Here is a 23,798-nt window from a genome sequence, read left to right on the forward strand (position 1 = left end):
ATAGTGTTTTGGGGGACAGAGGGCGGGTGGGTTTGGGGGACTCCCTGGTCCTGAATGAGATAACTGTGCCCCCTGAAGGACCAGGTGCGCAGCCTGGGAGTCATTTTGGACTCACAGCTGTCCATGGAGGTGCAGGTTAATTCTGTGTCCAGGGCGGCTGTCTACCAGCTCCATCTGGTACGCAGGCTGAGACCCTACCTGCCTGCGGACTGTGTCGCCAGAGTGGTGCATACTCTAGTTATCTCCCACTTGGACTACTGCAATGCGCTCTGTGTGGGGCTACCTTTGAAGGTGACCCGGAAACTACAATTAATCCAGAATGTGGCAGCTAGACTGGTGACTGGGAGTGGCCTCCAGAACCATATAACACTGGTCCTGAGAGATCTGCATTGGCTCCCAGTACATTTCCGAGCACAATTCAAAGTGTTGGTGCTGACCTTTAAAGCCCTAAACAGCCTCGGTCCTGTATTCCTGAAGAAGCGTCTCCACCCCCATCGTTCAGCCCGGACACTGAGATCCAATACCGAGGGCCTTCTGGAGGTTCCCTCATTGCGAGAAGTTAGGTTACAGAGAACCAGACAGAGGGCCTTCTCGGTAGTGGTGCCTGCCCTGTAGAACGCCCTCCCACCAGATGTCAAGGAAATAAGCAGCTATTCTCTTTTTAAAAGACATCTGAAGGCAGCCCTGTTTAGGGAAGTTTTTAATATTTAATGCTGTATTGTTTTTAACACTCGATTGGGAGCCACCCAGAGTGGCTGGGAAAACTCAGCCAGATGGGTGGGATAAAAATAATAAATTATTATTATTATTATTATTATTATTATTATTATTATTGCAAGGTTTAAATCCATTCAATAAATACAATGAATTATAATAATCTAATAATCCTAACAAGGATTGCTGCTTTGATAACAAGTCTGAACTGATAGCTCTGAGACAGCAGATGTTGTTCATTTCCTTTTTCACTGAATTATTATTTCCTTTCCTGCCACTATAGTTAGTACAAACTGTGCAGACGCTTATCTACCGGACATTTGACATCTTCATGCTAATGGCTGGGGCCAGGTTACACACATATTTTTCATGTTCTTTGGCAGCACATTTTACCTATTGTGCATTGAAAGAAATGCAGCATTAGATAGGAAGCCTGCAAGTAGCACCAGATTTTAGTTGTTTTTATTGCACAGCATTTTATATCGAAAGCACTGTGAACATTATTTCCTTAGGCACTTCAGATGTCTGCTGCATTGCTTCTCATGGTATAAACTCTGAACAGAAAAGAAGTGTTCAAAAGCTGGCATTTGTTTCTTCGTCTTTACACCAAATAGGATGACCAGGCAGCCTCCTTTTTGGAGGACAGTCCTTTAGCTGAACGTATCCTCTATTTGAAGGGTTGCTGAGTCCAGGTCAGATTTAAGTGCAAATCATAGAATCATAGAGTTGGAAGGACCATGAGGAACATTCTAGTCCAACCCTCTGCAATGCAGGAATATTCAGGTGTCCCTTATGGGAATCGAACCTGCAACCTTGGTGTTATCAGCACCACACTCTAACCAGCTGAGCTATCAGTGGACCAAAGAACTGTAAGAAGGAAGAGCAGGGGGAGAAAGGTGTCAATCTGCTGTTAGCATCTGAACAGTAGACTGAGCAGGTACACCGGTCGTTCAGTCATAGTCTTATTTCCCACTATGGTGAGTTGTATTGTACAGTAGTTCCATTTCAATTATTGGTTTTATTTATTACTTATATTCCACTTTTCCGACAATACATGTAATTTTTCGTAAACTCTTCTGTCAGTATTCACCCAGTTATTGTTAAAGTGTTTTCTGTAGAACTGCTCCACTTGATTTTGAACATCTACGTATTTATCATGCCCTTTGGTCATGCTTGGCAGTAAATATCTGTACACGATCATGCTTGCATCTGCAGAAGCAGAGGAAAGCTTCAGTCTGCATTAACAGCAATATAGTACCATTCCCCTCCATGGCTGCACTAACCCAACCCTGAATTGCAATAATGGAGGGAAATAACAAATACCAAACTCAAATATTTTAAAGTAAATGCAATAGTTGTGCATGGTGATGCCTCTCAGTTCTTCTGAGCAATATGATTGTGCTATTGCTTTATAACAATACACTTATATAGTGGTAAAAGGTAAAGGTACCCCTGCCCATTTGGGCCAGTCTTGCCAGACTCTAGGGTTGTGCGCTCATCTCACTCTATAGGCCGGGAGCCAGCGCTGTCCGCAGACACTTCCGGGTCACGTGGCCAACGTGACAAGCTGCATCTGGCGAGCCAGCGCAGCACACGGAACGCCGTTTACCTTCCCGCTGGTAAGCGGTCCCTATTTATCTACTTGCACCTGAAGGTGCTTTCAAACTGCTAGGTTGGCAGGCAACTGCTAGGTTGGCAGGCTATATAGTGGTACCTCGGGTTAAGTACTTAATTCGTTCCGAAGGTCTGTTCTTAACCTGAAACTGTTCTTAACCTGAAGCACCACTTTAGCTAATGGGGCCTCCTGCTGCCGCCGCGCCGCCGAAGCCCGATTTCTGTTCTTATCCTGAAGCAAAGTTCTTAACCTGAAGCACTATTTCTGGGTTAGCAGAGTGTGTAACCTGAAGCGTATGTAACCTGAAGCGTATGTAACCCGAGGTACCACTGTATAGAGAATAAGAGATTGCAAGTGTGTTGTATTTTATGGGAAGGGATTCAAGTGCATGCCAGAACTGGAGGACTGTGCAATTAGATTAGATTAAGCACAACAAATCTACTTTTGCAGTTTAGAAAGTGACAGGGAAATGCATTTGTGGGGTAAATAGAAGATGAAGACACACAAACACCCCACAAGCAAATCAGGATGAATGCAGGATGAATGCCCATTGTCATATAACCACCCCCAAAAATAAAACACAGAATGGATGCTCAATAAAAGTCCGTGATGATAGTCTAACCACGGTCAGCGGCTTCATTTTCATAAACAGCCTTCAGCTACAAAATCATCTTTTTTTCAGAACAATACAATGAACAAGGCCATAGGAAAGAATCATATGAGGAAATAAAGGCTAAGAACTTCCTTTGGAAAGGGTTCCTTTAGTAGTAAAACAGGAAATTATTCATTCTTCCTCTTGGTAGCTGATGGAAAGTCCAGGGAGTGTTTGATAAACACACACAAAAATGTACTATCTGGCACTTTCATTACTGTATTCTGTAAACATTGCTTCACTACATAATCCATGCTCAGTCCTGCCTGGTCACTCAGAACAATCAAGTTTATGCACAACCCCAAACTAATGCAGCCAAACACTCCTCCTCTCATTCTTCAAGTTGCTCACATATGTCACATACCTTCCAAGAATGAATGGAGCTATGTAACCTGCTCCTGTGCACATTTTCTTGGATGTAAACACAACTGTGTTCAACTGTTGGTGGCGTCCTTCTGTCTCGAGACAATGGAATAGTGCACCATCCGTGGTAATGTCAAACCACAGGACGTTTACAGTGTCTGCTGTGACTGTAGAGACCAATTCAGAAGAGATATGTTCTATTGCAGCTGGGGCAGATGAAGGCATCTGGTTTAGCTAGTGCAAATGCACCATGGCATTTATTACCAAATAAGTGGGCACAGGATTATAGCCTTAATGTCCAAAAATTATAAGCAAAAGAAAATTGGTTGCATAGGAACTGCTCCTTTAGGTAAGTGTGCAAAATGAACAACCCACTAATATACATTTGACCAGTAGGGGCTGAATCAGTGACCACAAGTTTTGGCTCACATTGGTAGCTAGCCATTATTTGTTACTGCCACTGACCCCATCTTTCCTCCAAGTTCTGTTCATGGGATGAACAGAAGATTCAGGGAGAAAGGAGCAGGGTTTCACCTCTAACTCCGATCTGTACTTTTTCCACAGCATATATTTAAAGCACATTTAAACCACATGGCTTCCTGCAATGAATCCTGGGAATTGTAGTTTACCCCTTCACAGAGCTGCAGTTCCCAGCATCTGTAACAAACTACAGTTCCCAGGATTCTTTGGGAGAAAATCATGTGTGTTATATGCTTTAAATGTATTGTGCGGGTATGACTGTGTCTCTGAAGCACAACACTGTCAGAGATAAACCCTGCCTCTTCTCTAAAGCCACTTGCAGACAACCAATTTAATGAGCACTGAGTTTGATTCCCCCCCCCCAGAGATTAAACAACATTGGCTGTTTAATGAGCATTTATCCTAATTTGCTTGTGGATAGATTAGACCATGTTTCATTAGGCAACTGTTATCCCACACCTTCTAATGTATTTTCTCATCACTTTCCTTATCACAAAAAACTCCAGTCTTTGTAGGGCTTGTTCTGCAAAGGCTCCAAACCAGCTTTAATTGTGCAGCCTAAGTTTGCTGGGATGTAAATCTCACCCTAAAATTGTGATGCTCTGAAAGCGCCATAAGTTTAAGGCTCAAGATAAAGCAGCAGAGCTATCACAGTATGAAGTTAAAAACCAGGGGAGGGACAAAGGGAAGGGGAGCATGGTCACCATGACTATCAAATTTGTGGGTTTTTGAGCTTAATAAGCTTCCTGCTTTTATTGCCTGCCAGGAATGGCAGAAACAAGGACATTGCTAGTGGACTGGGTTTGCCATAATGGGTCCCAAGTTCTGCAGGTCTGTCTTAGAATATTGCATGTTTGGAGTGCAGTGTAAAGCAAATATATTTGCCAAAAGTGAGACTATACTTCTTTAAAAGAAGCCAAGAGTCAACAAATGTTGGATGTGGACAAGCTTCTCCACCAATGGTTATCCTGAGCTGAACTGCTTCTGATTTCTGACGATGTGATCCTTGTATACTCAGAAGTAAGTCCTACTGAATTCAGTGGGGCTTACTCCATGGCAAGTAGAGTTAGAATGGCAGCCTGAGGTCACATGTTCACTATACATTTATACGACATGGCTTTCCCCCCAAGAATTCTGGGAACTGTGGTTTGTTAAGGGTGCTAGGAATTGTAACTCTGTGAGGGTTAACAGTGGTGTAGCATGGAGGGGGGGCATGGGGCAGTTGTCTAGGGCACAAAATTGTTAGGGGTGCAACATTTCAACACCTGGTGCTGCCTCAATACAGCTGCGAACTTCCATCACTGAGCTGCATTGAAAATGGCTTCTCCATGCGAACAAGCAAGTGGCCTCTCCATGGAACAACTTTTCTTATTTCCATGACTGCGATCTCCTGGGTGATGCTGTTAGGCAGTTGAATGCACATGCGTACTCTGTTTCCCTCCCTTGCCCCCCTCCACATGGCCTGGCAACCCATATTACACCACTGAGGGGTAAACTAAAGGTCCCAGGATCCTTTGAGCTCAGTCATGTGCTTTAAAAACATGGTGTTAATATGACCTGCGTCTCACAGGTACTCTTGTAAAACTGCATAGGATAAATCAGGGATGGGGATGTGTGGCCCCTTCCAGAAAGCTTCTAATCCAATTGTATACCAATTGGACAGGTGCTAACACTGGAACCAAATATTGTATTCTATAGTATTCTAGCTCCCAATGCATCCTATAATTCCACATTTATTGATAAGGGTATTTTTGACACTGCTAGCATTACTCCTTTAACTCTTGTCCATGAAGGCTAAAGAGAGCTATATTGCCAGATATGCAGAAGCAAAGGAAGGGATGGAAAGCTACTGCTTAAGTAGGCCTTACACTTTAAGTGAAATTGGTCTCTCCTCCCTTCCCAGGTTTGTACTGAGTCATCTGTGCAGCAGTTTATCTTCAAGGCTTTTGGCCTTTTTCATGCTTATCTGAAATGACAGGCTACACATTTATTGTTTGTATTCTTTTGCATGCTTTTCCTGACATGCATTAGGTGGGGTGGGGAAAAGGTAGCCTATGGCTTTCTCTTTGCAAATTTCGTGACATTACCATAGGATCTGTGCTGTTTTCAGCAGTAATCGTCATGCCTCCATCCACCTAAAATGTTAAGGTGCTTGCTGGTTTCTAAAAGGCACCTGCCAGGCTTATATATATATTCAGCCTTCACACATAACTGAAGGCAGCTTGCCCAAGTATTCTACTGGATCGTTCTGATTAACTCCCCGAGTTCAAAGGCAACCCAGACTCCCAGCACCTTTCCCCTTACATTTGGAACCATTCACCCTGTGTGACCCACAACTGAGTGAAGTGTATTTTTACCCAGGAGTGAAACGCATTGAAAATATAAGCACCTGTCACATAACTCTACCAAGAACATTGGAGTGACATGAGCCTGTAAGGAGCCCCATGCATTTGATGACATCAGCGACTGGTGGTTTCTTTTGCTGTTGTTCTTGACAGAAAACACACTGATACATGAAACTAACTGATGCTTCAACTGTAAGTACAATACATATTTTCTTTCTGTGGGTGCAGGTTAATAGCATGTCCAGAATGTGCACCTAAATCTCAAATTCACCTGACAATATCACCTCTTTTGCTGTCCCTGTATGAGCTAGCTATCCTAAGAGCCAGGTCTGTCGATTTGGATTAATGTAAATGTTTTTGAAAATGGTTGATGTTTTGGTAACATGAGTAACAAAAATGTGATACACATTTTTTGGCACTTTGTGAATATGTGTGCTCCTTTATTGGTGAGAAATATGATTTGAACACTACACCCCGTGAATGCTTAGGGGAAATGAATTCTTAGAGTGGGCAATAATGGCTGAAGTTCCTTTGGCTGGTTTCCTGCCATACTATTGAGTGTCTTTTTCACTTACCATGGAAGATGTGCACCTATTTCTTCTTTTATTTATGAATCATGTGGCTAGAATAATAGAACTAACCTCTCTAAGCAAACATGATTGGATGTAGCATCACCCACAGTCCCCACGTTGGTTTGTTAAGTTGTATATTGGGAGTCAAGTTTGCAAATGAATTTCCTTAAATTAGCCATGCGTGCTTGAGAGTTAGTAAAATTGTGAGCGTAGCTTCATTTCAGTGAAACACACCACAGCCTAGTGGCTACAGAGCAAATTGCAACTTCACTGCCAGGAATATTGCCTGTGCCCACATTGCCAGCTTTGAAAACAGCTAGGTTGTTCCTCTTCTTGGTTCAAATCAAAGTGGTTTGGGGAGGGGGGTGGAAATGCATCAAAACGCAGCATTTCAGAAGAAATGAGGGGATAGATATGAGATGGAAACTGATGGTAGCTAACTGTGTCCGAAGCAGCGGTTGAGACGCTCTGAATACAGTGTGAAGAGGGGTGTGTGCATCACCATTGTCTGAATACAGTCCAGAGAGCGAGCTGCATTACTCACGGTTACCCAGTCTCCTTTACAGTCACATAGACCCAGTGAAGAGCCACTGCAACAAACCCAGATGCCAGCTCTGTGCTGATACCCACTGCACTGTAGTAGCAACACTCTTACAGCTTCTTACAGTACCTGCCCTAACATCAGGTCTCATTCTCCAATGGGTGAGTGCCTGCTTCCATATTAACCTCCCTATGCACTCAGGTTCATCTGTCAATGCTTTCCTCCAATTGTTTCTGCCTTTTGAGGTGACCTGTGGCAACTAGGACTATTTTCAGTCATGTCATCCTTTATGCAAAACTTTCTCCTCAGGGAGGCTCATGTGGCCCCACGCGGTTACCTGTCTCGGTGCTAAGAAAATACTTTATCTCCATTATTATTATTTCTTATTGTCTTTTCTGTTTTATGCTACTTCTGATTGCTGTTTTCCAAACATATTCTATATTTTGGATGTCGCATTTTATTATTTCATTTGTAACTTTACAAACTGCCCTGGGAATAAGTCACCTGACAAGCATGTCCTTCAGTATTCTGATCTGGGCACACAGACCAACCTTTATGCAAAATAAGAAATGGGCATCAAAATAGGACATTGAAATGGCTGCATTAAAAATGAACAGGAGTCTTCCAGGCACTCTGTTTCTAGTTTGCAACAAATTTCACATCACCCTTATTCTGAAAAAGAACATCAAATCGTGACTCGAGTCTGAAACTGATAAATTAGAATTTACAAGTGCATTTGATTGTATTCACTTATAGCTGTATTGGTGGAACAGCACCCCTGTTAAGTACAAGAGGAACCCACTATCTGTACTTTCCAGAAACAATGGAAGGTATTTTTATTTTGGCAATCTTTTCCAGGTTTAAAAACATACAAAATGAAAATCTATCTTTAGTTGCTTTGGGTACTGTTTCTATGGTATATTTGTGGGGGGGGGGGTTAAAATGGTATATACGCCAAAAGGTATTGCCAAAGACTTCTCTTCTCTTGTATAAATTTCAGCTTTGTGTTGAAATGTAACAGACTGTACCTCTGGTCTCCATGGTCTTTGGAACTCACTGCTCATATTTGTTTGCTCTATGCTTGCGTGTGTTTATGAGTACATCTGTCAGCTGAGGATAATACTTCAGGCATCTGATGAAGTGGGCTCTCGTCCACAAAAGCTTATGCCACAATAAATCTGTTCATTGTCACAAGCCTCTTTGTTGTCTCCTCAAAGGAACTCCGGCATTCCTTAAGAGTTCTTTCACTAGAAACCACCTGGCTGTGACATATTAATGTGAAAAAAGGAATACCCACACTTGCAGCAGACACTGTGATACTAGATGATGCACAGGGAACATCAATAATTCCTTGTTCATTGAGACAATGCTCTTTTGTTCCGTTTCTTCTGAAGTGTGACAAAGGAAGCATTGAAAAGTGAAATTAAGCACCAGCCTTGGCTTTCTCATCCTCATGGAAAGCGGTAAGCGGAACAGGGAGTGATGTCGCCATTTTCTATACGCTCCCTTACCCCAACGTGCTTTGTTGCTGCCGTTCATCAAACACAAATGTATTGTTCTCTGCAGTGGACCCTTTGTTAAGGATTCCTCATTCAGCTTTGGCCACAAAATCTGAATTGCTCAGAATGGCTGGCATCTGAAATTCAGTTAGTGACATCATAAGCTTTGCAGGATGTGCAAGAGGCATCATGACCCTAGGGAAGCCTGTGATATTTTCAACAGTTCCTAAGCTGCTTCTTTTGGTGGGGGGTTGCTTTAATTGTATAGTGCGTGTGCAGCCTGTCAGTAGAGTCTCAAAGCAGTTAAAATAGACGATCCAATCAAAATGCAGTATGACACACAGGTCACCTGACCATGTTGCCTGGACATTGTACATGCACCTTGGCTTATGTTGCAGTTCTAAGGGCAATGAAAAGCAAAATGGGTGTGCTAAGCCCAAAGCTTACTTCTGTGGCCTCCTGCATTTATACTTGCTTTTATACAAGCTGTTGGTGAATTAGCAGAGAGTGATGTGGGGAAAATAGCAAGAAGGAAAAGGCAGTCACGGCAGTACTTTTAATCAGATACCAAAAATGTTCAGTAAATTATGAAAGCAACCAGTTGCTGCTCAAGGAGTACACAGATGTGTGTACTCATATGGTGTGTGTGCATATGTGTAAATGTCACACACACAGAACCAGCCTTTAGCAACAGCAGTGATAGAAATGAACATTTGCTTTCATCTTCTAATTTTTCAGACAACAGTCCTGGAAAACCAGAACCTTTCAGCTGATTATTTCTGTGACTAGATTTGATTCCACTTCTCTCTGGAAAATAGCTCTTGTGCTGTGAAATGGTTGAGAAGAACTTCTTTAGTTTGAAAGTGGCTGTTTAATGATGATTGTGTAATTCAGGCAAGCTATCAGCTCCGTGTGATGACCAGCGAATGCTTTTACAACAATTGTGTATTCTCCCTAAAAGAAAGAAAATGAGTTGATTTGTAATTGTGAAAAGTGCTTATATTGTGCATTCTTAAGTCCCAGCAATTTCATTGGAGCTGAGGGCTAGTTTAGAACTATCTGCTGAAGTTGCCTCAAGTTGATATTTCAGGGGATTCCAGAATAGTGAGTCAGTTGTCCAATGCGTCAACAAGCATTTGTATTATTACTTACTGGTTTCTGTCTTTTTGAAAAATTTCCCAGAATGTTAGGTAACACAGCATTGACATATCAGAATATTCATAAAAGTGATTGCACACAATATAGTCCTTGGCAAGTTAAACCAAGCCCTGTGTGTATTCATCTGCACATGTGACACTCCCAGATAAGCAAACTGTTCATTCATGTCAATGGAAGGCAGCCTCCATCCTCAAAAGGATGGGCTCGCCAGCAAGCCAACAGTTGTTCCTGTAATCTGAAGCAGAAAGCTATTCAAGAAGTTGATGCATGCCATACTGCATGCTGTGATCTGTTTGCAAGTCATGGCAAGACATAGTCTAAAATAAACTATGGTTTACTGTGAACAAACCATAGTGCTGATGCATGCTGATTAATTGTACTCACTTCCCTCCTCCCTTGGGAATAAACCATGGAGTTATGTGTGACCCACAGCTTGTGATTTCTTAAACAAAACACAAATTGTAAGCTAAGAACAAAGCTTGGTTTCCATTTATGGTTTATCTGGAGAGGAACAAACCATGAGCACTGCTAAATGTTGTCCACTCACAAAAATAATAGCAGAATTGAATTCCTCACACCCAAAAACATATTTTAAAGATCTCTCATGGAAGAAATTTGCAAAAATTAAGTTTCACACCATAAAATGACACACCCTATACATAACACCAAGTTAGCCACTCCATTCAAGAGAGAGGCTCTCCTGGTGCCTTCATTACATATCTTCTCCCAGACCTTTGGCTCTAATGAGTCAAATCTATGGCCTTTTGAAGTTGGGAGGGCAATATTGTTTTGTTTGTTACTATGCTATTTATTCTTATATTTTTATATTGTAAACCGCCCTGTGATCCTCAGATAAAGGATGGTATAGAAATTTAAATAATAATAATAATAATAATAATAATAATAATAATAATAATAATACATAATACTTATGTATTCAGTTTTGTTCCATAAATTACCTCTTCATAGGTTGGCTGTCTACCACTGATTCTCACAGTTGTGTTTATTGTCTCTGCAGAAGAACAATCATCAAGAACTTGAGTATGACAAAAACAACATTATCCCATTATTCTTTCATTTCACTTTTAATTTGTATACTTCCTTTCTATATACACAATGTGATTTACAAGCTGAAAAAAAATACAATTATACAAATACTGTATCTGCATCTTAAGAAGTTTACACATTTCTTCAGTGGGTGGGATTTCTAGAACAAATGTAGAGGTGTAGCATCTAATAGAGGAACCTCAGAAGTGAGATTTATAGAAAACTGACAGAAAGTACCACCTTGTTTCAGAACCTAAGTTTTAAGGCCTAAACTGTAACACCTCTACAATTTGGTTTAAGGAACTGAAGTAAATATAAGCTGCATGTTTTCCATCTTGTTTAGAAACACTGAATTTAATATATAAATTTACTGTTTCTTGAAAGAATCCTGTCTCCTGACGCCTCTTCAGTTTTACCCTTTTTTGTTGTGGAGGAAAAAATCTGTTTAACTTCCCTAAGTCTCCCAAGTCCCAGAGTTTCCTTTCCAAAAGCAAAAATAGCCAGTAGTGAGAGGGGCCACGTCTCAACTTTCCAGAGGCCAGTTGCTATGGTATTAATGGCATCCCACGTGAACTGAAAATGTGCCCTAGCACAGCGCTGTGGGTGCATGTTTGCTAACATGGAACTGTCCTTGTACATAGAAATTAGTGCAATACTGATTTAGCCCTATGGAAGTCATTGATGGAAGAGTAAGGCCTGTATGAGGGAGAGGTTGCCTTACACTGAATCAAAACATTGACCGCTTTAGCTCAGTATTGACTCACTGACTGTAGTTCTCCAGGGTTTCAGACAGAAGAACCTCCCAGCCATACCTGGAGATGCCAGGAATTGAACATGGGCCCTTCTGTGGGCAAAGCAGATGCTCAACAGCTAAACTATGTCCTTTCCCCACTTTACCACTGACTATATCATTAGTTTAGCCTGGTAGCAAAGACTTAAAAGTCACAACTGTTGTTCTGCTATGATCCTGCTAGATTTAGAAAAGTGTGATGGAGGGGGGAAAGTGATGGCCCCATGTGAGATCTACTCTTGTCCCTGTAAGGTTTTGCTTGTGTTCTGCATGTGTCCCAGTTTTTGGACACACAACTGTCCAAGTACCTTTAGCAAATAAATAAACAGGAGACTTAGCTTGAAATCCTGCACATGTTTTTCTAAGAGCAAATGCAGATCCTATGTGTCAGCTAAAGGTGCCATAAGGTACTCTTACCTCCCTTCAGAGCTCCACAAAATGTATAGCCATCATCCACACCTTCGCAAAGGGTACCTTTCCATTTTACGGATTCAAATCCTTTAGACCATATGTTTACGTGTGCTCTCAAAATGGTTAAATCAGCCCCTATAAAAATTAACACAATAAAGCATTTTACATGGCAACGATTTCAATTACAATCTTGACAACATTCAATGGCTTTCTCAGGGAAGGCAAAAATACACTTGTGATCTAGAACACTTTCTGAGCTCATTCAAATCCAAAGGAATTTTTGCAATGTATTTTGTGTAATAATCTAGATGAATGAGACATGAATTGTAGACTATTATCCTCATACTTCCACCTCTTCACACACACAGCTTGGAACAGATAAAAGCTTCATTCTCCCATTGTGTAATTGTTTCCCATATTCCCTTTTCAGTAGAAAACACAGGATTGAAAATTCACTAAGGATACCTGGCTCTCAGAAGCATTAGCAAATATAAAATGTCCAGAAAACAACAAAAGGTTGCTTTGCTTGCAGTATTACAGAGAACCTCTAAACAAACAAACAAAATAAGAATACATCCAGGGTAAATTATGTGAAATGTATGGACAAACCAATGGAAGTGGGATTGGCTCTCCTTCCCACCTCCACATGATGATAAAATCTTCTCTAAAAGCCTAAGGACAAAATGGCTTCATTTGTGAGTTGATTTTCAACATCTGCTTTCTGTCCTTGAGCAGCTGTGATAAACTTCTTCTTCTGTCCAAGTTTTAACAGCATCCCTTCTGGAGTTCTATGGAATAGGTTGTATCACTAGTGCAAGGCAGGGCACGTGATTTTCACTAATACACCCTGCCTCACCTTAGCACCCCTTCCCAAAAAAGTGTTTCTGGAGATCGGGAGACACACCCCTCCCAAGCAGTATGGGATATGGCAATCAGATCCCCACCCCACCTTCCTGGAAAAACCTCCCTTAAGCACAAAGCCACCAGTTAATACAGCCCAGCAATGAATAAAACTTTCAGGTTGAAGTGCATCTCGTAGTAATGTAAAGCAATGAGCTTGGTGTTACTTGAAATAGGAATATATCTTACTTGGAATCCAGAAAAGAGTTCCCCGCCATTTTCTATTACCCTTTAGTGTACACGGCTCTACTGTAAAGGAGAAGTCTTTTGTTGGAAGGCCTCTACCTGCGTAACAAAGAAGGTGTAATAATGTTGCAAACCTCATTACAAAATGGCACAAAGCTTTGAACTTCCTTATTAGAGCCTCTGCTGAAATGCAAAATGCAACACACTTCACCTTTGAAGTTAATATTGTTGCACGTCACCCCAATCTCTGAGAGGTGTGAGATTCCTTTGGAATGAAGGACAGCAGAGAGAGAGAGAGAGAGAGAGAGAGAGAGAGAGAGAGAGATACAACTGAGACTATGATGGAGGGGTTCGCAGCATTAACACTCCAAAATGGTCAAATCAAAGCACATAAAGTTTTCCAAAATCATGTGATAAGAGGAAGCCTGTACAGTGTTTTCCCTGAGGGAAGAGTTTTTGTTTGGGTTTTTTTGGAAAATGTCTGCTGTATATTCAAAATCTAAAAAGCTTATAAAAAAAATAAGGAATCAGTTTTGTTTAAAATTTTAAAAAAACCACTCCAAAAGGGTCTTGCTTTTCCCATCGCAGCAGCCTTAGATTCAAACAGAAATCAAGCATTGCTCTGTCTCTCTGGCTTTTCATCCTGATCACTCTGGAGTACAGTACTACAGACACCCACGTTGCATTGTGCTACTTTATCCATTGATCTGTGGTGATGCACTTGGAAATACAGTAAAGCCACCCTTTTATGGTTATCCACATAAATATTTTTAAATACTCCTTTAGCTAACCACCTGCACTTTCTAAACAATGAGCGCTCACACCTTCCTTTGTGGGCGCCCTTTGCGGGACCCCGCACAGCACCTTGGTCACGTGGGACCCACCAGCTGTTTGGGCTGGCCTCCCTCCCTGTGCTAGTCATTGGAGGTTCCCGCCTAACCTCAGCCAATTAGCACCACAGGGAGGTGGGGCCAGTTGCTTAAATAGGAGGCGGAGCCAGCAGCAACCGCGGAATCCTTTAATCTATTTTACCTTAATGGTGGGGGGGGCATGCAGTGATGATTCACAACCTCCCCCCCAGGGTAGCAATTCCAGGGTCCCCTCTTAAAGGGGTTTGTATATGGGAGTCACTGGCCATACACTGAAAGGTTGTCAAGTGAACTCCCCTGCATTGCGGGGATATGGGGTGGGCTGCCAGCATACACAAGCGTCTTGCTGTGCACCCTCCCATATCCCATTCACCCTGAGGAGCCCCAGTTCCCCTGACTGGTGGGGCTGAGAGAGATACACGCCCAATGCCTAAGCCAAGGTCTTCCTCCATCTGAAAGGTTTAATAAAGTTGTGGCCAATTTTTATTCCATAACACTTTGTCACGAGTCATTATTCCTTCTGGTCGTCTCTCTGGGCCAGGGGTCTCCGCCTGGACACACAATAGCAGTAGCATGATATCTTCATCAAGGCCAAGTGAAAGTCATAAAATAATGAGCAATCTTGTGAATTGCACAGCACTCTTCCTTGGACGGAAAGTACCGTAAGTAATAAAGAGAAGCAAGAAGAAGAGGAAGAAGTTTCCGGGAGAGAGCTTGGCAGAGGCCCAACAATAATATGTTACAGAGTGTTAAGATGGTGAATGAGGAAGCTGTCTACAGGCTCACAGAAGGACAGACAAACTGGGTGAGGCACCAGCATCTCTGATCTGTGTGAAGTTTTAGAAATGGCAGCCACCTTGGGGGAGGCCGACCCAGATCAGCACTGACATGCAGGGTGAGGGGTGTAAACCTTTATACACAAACACACTTTCTCCTGTGAAAATTGCTTTCCCTAAACTGCTGTTTGTCACACTAGCATGCACACATAACTTTTTCCATAACGTAGCAAATAACTGTGTGTGACTTCTGTTGGGGGGAAATGGAGGCAGGTAGTAAGAGTTATGCACATTCAAATCACACCCCGACCCCCACAGAACTGCTATTTGCAAATGTTTAAAGAGACGTGAGATGCATGAAAACAACTGAATTTGGCCCTCAGCTAGTATGTGCCAAGTGTGAAATATCTCCGATAGCACCAAAGTATATTAGGACCGAGAAGCAATGGCTGATCTCCCTTGAAAACTATAAAAGCCAGCAATTATTCATGTTGTTCTCCAGCGTTATTTGCAACACACTCTTTTTTTCTGTCTTACTTAAAGAAATGGAAATTGGAGACAGAAATTAACGTGTGCAATCCTAATGAAAACACCTGGAGCTTTAATCAGAGGAAAGTGGGAAGTGATCCTAATTATTTCACAAATGCTATTGGAAATTAGAGCCATCTGATACTTTACTTACTGCAGTTGGAATATAAAATGTCTACGTCGTCTGAACTGCAAAGCAGGTGTCTGTCTTCTGCCACAGTAAATCCACAAACGGAGAGAATCATAACAAGCAGGAACATGTTTCTATGTCTGTAAGCCATTTCGAGAGCAGGTCACATAGAAGGATACAAGACAGTATTGCATCATTTTTACTTAAGAGGAAGAAAGTTACGCTTAGTCACCCACCCTCAGACATGTGATTTCAGGGGCTTTTTTCCCCCTTGTCATTTCTAATTATTCTTCTACAGAAGGTGCGCTACAAATGCTTGAAAGCCTTTCCCAGTTGCTTAAGAAGAATAATTTTGCCTGATTATCTATACCTAACCCAGTTTGGACAAAACTACATTTCAAGAAGTGAATTCTAAAAAGGCAAGAGAGAAAACTATTGAACCAACGTGTTTGTCTCACAATATCAAATGAGGAAGTTGCTCATGATCATCTGAGCTCATGATGGTACCAGGGTGGTCATGCATAACCCTGATTTCAATGCCTGCAAAGGTTTTGGGGATGCACATATTGCTTCCCCTCCCATCTGTGCCTGTCCTATAGCTTGTGGCTGAAATCCTATAATATTTCATATCACAATTATTCAAGGGTTGTTGTTTTTGTACTGCTTCTGTTGTGTCCTCCAAATGCCAGACAATAAAAATGCAGTGATTTGGCATTTCAGAACTAATAAAGCGGAATGACACCTCTCTCTCTTTCTGTGTGTGTGTGTGTGTGTGTGTGTGTAGTTGATAAAAGGTAGTGGGTGAAGCTGTTACTATGGTTAAAAAGAAATTCAGAAAATATTTCTAGATCTGAGTAAGGTAAAGGTACCCCAACCATTAGGTCCAGTCACGGATGACTCTGGGGTTGCGGAGCTCATCTCGCTCTATAGGCTGAGGGAGCCGGCATTTGTCTGCAGACAGCTTCCGGGTCATGTGGTTAGCATGACTAAGCATCTTCTGGTGAAACCTGAGCAGTGCACGGAAACGCCGTTTACCTTCCCGCCAGAGCAGTACCTATTTATCTACTTGCACTTTGTTTTTTTTGTTTTTTTTAAAGATATTTATTAAATTTTTCAATTTTTATACAAACAAAAAACAAACAAAAAAATTAAAAACACATATAGTTCACAATACATTATTTTCAATAACATATTTCTCTGACCTCCTCATACCTCCCCTTCTTGTAGTCCAGTTCAAATTATTTGTTCAGCAAATCCTTATCTCAAAGCATTACAGCTTATAAAAAACACCTTATTTTCTATCCGACATCTTAGGTTATTATAACCTTAAATTTTTACTTATAAAAAACCATTTTTTCATATTCCTTTATACCATTACAGCTAGAAACCACTTAATTTCAATCCAGCATCATTCAACATTCCTTAATTTTACAATATTTCTGTAAATAGTCCTTAATTTTTTTTCAATCTTCTTCTGCCGACTCTTCTCCCTGGTCACGGATTCTGCCAGTCATTTCTGCCAATCCCATACAGTCAATCAGCTTCATCTGCCATTCTTCCAGAGTGGGTAAATCTTGTGTCTTCCAATACTTTGCAATGAGTATTCTTGCTGCTGTTGTGGCATACATAAAAAACGTTCTATCCTTCTTTGACACCAATTGGCCGACCATGCCCAAGAGAAAGGCCTCTGGTTTCTTCAAGAAGGTATATTTAAATACCCTTTTCAATTCATTATATATCATTTCCCAGAAAGCCTTAATCTTGGGGCACGTCCACCAAAGGTGAAAGAATGTACCGTCATTTTCCTTACATTTCCAACATTTATTATCGGGCAAATGATAGATTTTTGCAAGCTTGACTGGGGTCATGTACCACCTATACATCATTTTCATAATATTCTCTCTTAAGGCATTGCATGCCGTAAATTTAATCCCAGTGGTCCACAACTGTTCCCAGTCAGCAAACATAATATTATGTCCAACGTCTTGTGCCCATTTAATCATTACAGATTTAACCGTCTCATCCTGAGTATTCCATTTCAACAGCAAATTATACATTTTTGACAAAGTCTTAGTTTTGGGTTCTAACAGTTCTGTTTCCAATTTAGATTTTTCCACCTGGAATCCAACTTTCTTATCCAAATTGTAAGCCTCCATTATCTGATAATAATGAAGCCAGTCTCGCACTTTATCTTTTAGTTTCTCAAAACTCTGCAATTTCAGTCTGTCCCCTTCTTGCTTCAAAATTTCCCAATATTTTGGCCAACTGGCCTCCATATTAAGTTTTTTCTGAGCCTTAGCCTCCATTGGTGACAACCACCTTGGGGTTTTATTTTCCAATAATATCTACTTGCACTTTGACATGCTTTCAAACTAGGTGGGCAGGAGCTGGGACCGAGCAACGGGAGCTCACCCCGTCATGGGGATTCGAACTGCCGACCTTCTCATCAGCAAGCCCAAGAGGCTCAGTGGTTTAGACCGCAGCGCCAACCGCATCCCTATTTATTGAGGTACGTGCTATGTATGAAATTATTGTCTTCCCAGAGCACCTGCATAGAAACATTTCCTGTAGAACATATTATTGCTATGAAATCTCTGGACTTTGATATAGTTAGGATACACCAGGGGTGGATCTACTATGGAACTAATTAATCTTAAGCTTCAGGGTCCCTAGTCCCGAAAGGGTCCACGTTGCTTAATTTTGGGGGGTCTAGTAGACTCAATTTGACTTGCATGATTCAAATGGATCAATTTTTGTTGCATATATTTTTACAATCCCAAAGTTTGAGAGTCAGTAGCACAGATGTTGTAAAGGTGTGGTGATCTGTTGTGGAACATCCCCATTGAAGAAGAAAGCAGGGGTTACCCAGACCCCGCTGCTGGTTGTGAAGGGGCCCCCATGACCGCTCAAGCTTCAGGGTCCCAAAAATGGAGGTCTGCTACTGGGATACATGGAACTCCCTTATACACATTAATTGGCATAACTACACTATGAACTTATAAGAAATCCCAGGAAACTAGTTATCTGAGTAGACACTGGTGCCCACCAGAAAGACCCCCCCTATAAGTCTATGACACATTCCTGTCATGAGTCTTATCCCATCAGGTTTCAGTAATGCCTATTAGGTCATATTTGCCATCCTGCATTAACAGCTCCAATTCATCTTACTTGTTTCCCATACTCTGTGCATTAGTATACAGACAACCACGAGTCATTGCCTCCCACTACTTCCTTCTTGCAGTTTCCTGCCCTTTAGCAGGTCTCTGTAGCAGGTCAGTTAGTAAGAGACCTATGGCCATTCCTGGACTAAGATAGCTTGGACGTTGTGGCATCCTCAAGATGGTATTCCTTCAATGTGCTCAATGTAGGGCTTCCTCCAGGCTTAGTTTAGAAGTTGCAGCTGGAGTGCAGCAGCTAGGTTGTTGACTGGAAGATCACATCAACTGTCAAGGGCATTTCCCAGCCAAAGGAATGCACAGGCAGATAGTTAACTCTTTAGTGCCAAAGGTAATACAGTCACTTCTACAGCTCTGGATTCCTACACACACCAGTTCTAACATCTTGGCAGCTGTTCCCAGGTCTGCACTCTATGCAAGGGACCACTCCCCCTCCACCAGTTTATATACCTTCCCCCAAAGGGCTATGTACACACAGCTGCAGTCTGTGCCTTTGTGGCAACTTCCTCTATTCATCCCTTTTCAATCCCTTCCTGGTTCTGAGAGACAGTGGTGCAGGAGACGGTGGGGAAGCACCTGGCTCTTCACTTGTCTGACCTGTTTCTTCCTGCTCTAGAAGCTGCCCCTGCCTCTGGCCTCCTGGCTGGTCCAGTTCCCCACAAATCACAGCCCTCCTTCCCCTGGTGCACACTCTTCAGTGTCATGGCAGTCCCTGACACCAACACTATGTAACACCTCTGCTGAGGGAGATTTACTGGCTGTCAGTATGGTACCAACCAGTGTTCAAGATTTTGGTTTTAGGTATTTACAGACCTAAGCAACTTGGGACCAAATTATCCAAGGGACCACCTTGTCCGATATAACCCTGCCCAGCAACCGCACTGCTCACAAGGGCCACTGCTAAGAGTATCACATGCCCCAGGGATGCTTAGCTGGTACTAGAAAACGGGGCCTTCAGTGCTGCAGCTCAAACTCTCTGAAATCAGTTACTTGATGTTAGACAAGCACCTAGCGTCTTGATACTTAGGTAGCTGCTGAATAAATTTAAGACTTTTCCTAATTTGTGACCCCATAAATTTATGGAATATTAACCGTAATATCGTATAAATTGTTGGATTTTTAGCATATTCAGTACGTTTCTTTGTATTTTATTACACCACATCAGTAGCATTTGGATGCATTTTATAATTCTACAAAATAAAATGAAAAATATTGTGTTAATAGTTCCACTTCTTGGAATTATTATACAGCTGCCTGTAATGCTTGTTTATGTCAGGAGTCTTTAAAGATGTGGCTATTTTCAAAGGCCTCACCAATGCTACAGTTATGAGCCCCTCTAGTGGTTTATATAGGTAGAGACATCTTAGCAAACACTTGTGCATTCCTTGATACAGACTCTTTTCAGGATATTCAATTCTTAACATTTGAGACCAAAGAGGTTTTCGGGTACAACAAAATCTTAACCCTTTCTTAACCATGCACTCTCCCAGCAATTTAAGAACTGCTCCATCTGCACATGAAGCTATAGTTAATGGTTCTGAATCCTGGCTTGTTTGGAAAGTCATTAACTGTCATTCCTGTTACATCAGAAATGGAAAACCACGGTTAATGCATCTTTCTGAATTGTTTCCCTACTTGAATAAAGGGTAAAAGAGCTGTGCGAGGTTGTAAGGAGTTCATGCATATGTTGGCTTAATTTGATTTTCCAAAGATGACCAAAAGACTCTTTCGTATGATTAAAAGCAAGCCTTAAGCTAATCAAAGATCGACCAAACTTCATCCCGTTTATGTAAATTCCTTTTGTAACCAACTCCAGTTTTATTCATTTTAATCAGTGTTCCTTTTACTGAACAAACTACTTTTATTGAAGAAAAAAACTGCTCTGGGATTTTGTATCCTGGATTCTATAAAAGAATTCTGAATAGTCTGCACGTATACACACATTTTATTCAGAAACACCTATTTCCCTTCGCTGGATTCTTTTGATTCTTCGAAGTCAAACGTGAAGGGCTTGTCATAACCCATAAGGTGATTATAGTCTTGAGGATATTGAAAAAGCATAGGGTTAACAAGCATTGATTTCGTTTTAGCATAAAATGTCGTGAACATCTTGCTGATGTCGGGAACCTTCACATCCTTTTGATGGAACACAGTTTTCTTTTCTGCCAAAATAGCATTATACGTAATAGCTGTGTACGTGTCTGTTTCAGGCTTGTGGTACAGGCGGATGATGTAGCCCTTTGTAATCAAATGCAGAGTAACTGGAGTTACAAATGTAAAGAATCCTATAACACTGTAAAACATAACTTGCAAGGGAAGGTTGTCGACAGGCACACCAGTTTTGTAGAAGATAATAGGTATCATGCTAAGACTAAACATGCTGGTAGAGTAAGAGAAGAACTTCACGCCTGCAAGAGAAAGACAAATTAATATTTAGAGATTGGAAATAGCTTGTGAGCCCATACATTCCCCCCATGCCTTAGCATCCTCAGAAGGGCAGCTGTTACCATGTTAGACACTCCCCCCCCCAAAAAAATCATATGACTGTTGTTTAACCCTCACAAAGCTACAATTCCCAGCACCCTTAACAAACTACAGTTCTTACGATTTTGGGAGAGGGGAGGGGAGCAGAATGTGCTTTAAATGTATTGTTTATATGTCTAAGGAAGTTTTTAACATTTGATGTTTTATCATGTTTTTAATATTCTGTTGGGAGCCACCCACAGTGGCTGGGGAAAACCAGCCAGATGGGCGGGGTATAAATGATGATGATGATGATGATGATGCAGCCCTGGGCTACAGAGAGTGACATATTGCCACTAGGCATATCAAAGACCAGGAGAAGCAGTGCTGCACTGCTGACACTCCCCCCCCCCCCCAGCTATCAAATTCACTTGGCAAATCTTCAACTGCCATAGAAGCAAGGCATTCCGACTTACGTCCTTCACACGAGTTTCTGGTGGACAGAGGGTCCCAATTCCCAGTGAAAAGTAATTTTAAATACTTCAGAGTGTTCAGAACCAAAGCACAACAAGACACCTAACCCTAATATACTCACCTAGCACTGCCTTTGCCAAATTTCCACGATAAACTAATCTGCCATGTTCAGAATCTTCATGCAGGGAGGATGTGCTGAAGCAGCGAAGAGGCTGCACGTGGAGAGATGGAACCTACAGCAAAAGCAGATAAACATGTATTTTGAGTTTCAGATTGTTATATCTACATGCACCATTCACTAAATCACATGGCAAGAATATGGCTCATGGCTAACAGTGCATCCGATGAGTGAACTATCCACCGCCTGTCACCTGACCCCCTTCAGAATTAAAGCGAGCGCTCCCGGGGCACTAGAAAAAGAAGTGCTCCACGCGGCAGCACCTGCTCGCTCCCCACGATCGCGGAGAGGGATCCTGGGGCTCCACGCCACCGGAGTCGCGGCCTGCATAGGGCAGCCACGGAGCGCCGGCCCGGCTCCAGGACTCCAGGATGCTTCTCGGTAAGCAGGAACGCATGACATCTCCCGGCGCCCCGCAGCCACAGTCGGAGGCGGGGCGCGCGAAGGCGAACCCCAGCCCGGAGCAGCATCTCCTGCACCCCACGGCCTTCTCTGCTTAAGGCGGATCCAGGGCAAGCAAAGCCGCTGCCGCCGCCGCCTCGGTCCTTCCCCTTCCGGTGCAGCTTGGCGGGGAAGGAGGGGCTGGGAGCCTGTTCGCCTTTGCTCGCTTCTCACACGTGGATTTCAAGCCAGGCGTTCGCTAGGAAAGCGGAATCTTTGGGTTACAAACCTGCCTGGAATTCTGGCCATTTAGGCGGTAAATCGGATCTGTTAGTACACCTGCAGCAAGGATTCTTTCCCGCCCAAATTTGTACTAAAAGAAAGTTTGGGTTTTTTGGGTGGAAAGGCTGTGAGCTCCCATCACTTTTGGTTTTGGACTCAGGATTCTTTTTGTTTTTTTGGGAACCAGAATCCACTTCTGGTCTACAAAAGAAAACAAAAGATCCTGCAAGCCTGAAGTCCGCCCGACCCTGCTTAATACCACAGAATAGAAATGATACTCGGATTTCTAGTCTTTAAAGGCCCTGCTGTTTCTGGAAGGGATCCTAAGATCAAGATCCGGAGAAAAAGCACTATGGAGCATAATGGGGCTCAATTGCGAGTAAACTTCATTAATTAAATTTCCTTCCCACCAAGTGTGCTTTGGTCAGTGAAATACAAAGTAAAAAAGCGAAACATAAAAACAAGTAGGTTTAGCAAAATAATGTTTTACTATTTATCGAATTTGAAAGGCGGGGGGAGCCAGTTGAGCAAATTGCACATTTATAGAGAACAAGAGGCCACAAGCACATGGAATTGCACTGTTTTTAGTAAAGCATTCTGCATGGGTTCCAAAGTTTCCCATCATGGATTCAGTTTTTAGGTCAAAGTAGTTTTCTTCCACAACAAGGCTGTAGCTCAAATAAAGCCACAGGGCTATTTTATCTATGGTCTTGTACTGGGAAACACTCTGCCCAGGTTGGCATAAATAACCAAGTTGGACGACAACGACAACAATTTATTTATACCCCACCCATCTGGCTGGGTTTCCCCAGCCACTCTGGGCGGCTCCCAACAGAATATTAAAAACACAAAAAATCAAACATTAAAACTTCCCTAAACAGGGCTGTCAGGTGTGGCACATCATTTGAAACAGACACCAGGTAGCATAAACATGATTTGAGGTGGCCTAAGACTTTTTCAAAAGAGCAGTTGCATTTAAATACTAAGTTCCTTATTTGTAGATAAATCAGTTGTTTCCAGGAATAACATGCTTGAGGGAGTTGGACTCGATGGCCCTTGTGGTCTCTTCCAACTCTATGCTTCTATGATTTGGCTGGACATTTTGCTTGGCAATAGTGTTGTGTTCACTGCAGCATAAATGTGTGATTTTTGATGGCCCAATATTTATGGTGGGAGGGATAGATACTGAAATCTCATTTCCTTAATTGTATTCCCCAAACAGCAAAAAAAATGGGAGTATTTCAGCAGTGAGCAATTTTGGGGGGATC

The 23,798-nt window shown here is 42.1% G+C and overlaps 2 protein-coding genes across 3 annotated transcripts; both read right to left on the minus strand.

The window, feature by feature from the left end:
* Nucleotides 1-9,318: 9,318 nt before the first annotated feature.
* On the minus strand, nt 9,319-16,253 carry LY96 (lymphocyte antigen 96). Of its 2 annotated transcripts, XM_053395847.1 has the most exons (5): nt 15,601-16,246; nt 13,277-13,372; nt 12,194-12,322; nt 10,899-10,951; nt 9,319-9,735 (listed from the first exon to the last, which is right to left on the minus strand). In XM_053395847.1, the coding sequence occupies exons 1-5, from the start codon at nt 15,725-15,727 to the stop codon at nt 9,634-9,636; spliced, it is 507 nt and encodes a 168-aa protein (XP_053251822.1). In that variant the 5' UTR covers nt 15,728-16,246; the 3' UTR covers nt 9,319-9,633. The 2 variants fall into 2 exon arrangements, with proteins under 2 accessions (XP_053251822.1, XP_053251823.1); XM_053395848.1 differs by lacking the exon at nt 10,899-10,951 and having other exon boundaries at nt 9,629-9,735; nt 15,601-16,253.
* Nucleotides 16,254-20,533: 4,280 nt separating this feature from the next.
* Nucleotides 20,534-22,421, minus strand: TMEM70 (transmembrane protein 70). Its single transcript, XM_053395846.1, has 3 exons — nt 22,131-22,421; nt 21,811-21,922; nt 20,534-21,160 (listed from the first exon to the last, which is right to left on the minus strand). The coding sequence occupies exons 1-3, from the start codon at nt 22,335-22,337 to the stop codon at nt 20,712-20,714; spliced, it is 768 nt and encodes a 255-aa protein (XP_053251821.1). The 5' UTR covers nt 22,338-22,421; the 3' UTR covers nt 20,534-20,711.
* Nucleotides 22,422-23,798: the final 1,377 nt, after the last annotated feature.

Source organism: Podarcis raffonei, chromosome 7 (assembly GCF_027172205.1).
Source record: "Podarcis raffonei isolate rPodRaf1 chromosome 7, rPodRaf1.pri, whole genome shotgun sequence".
NCBI lineage: Eukaryota > Metazoa > Chordata > Lepidosauria > Squamata > Lacertidae > Podarcis > Podarcis raffonei.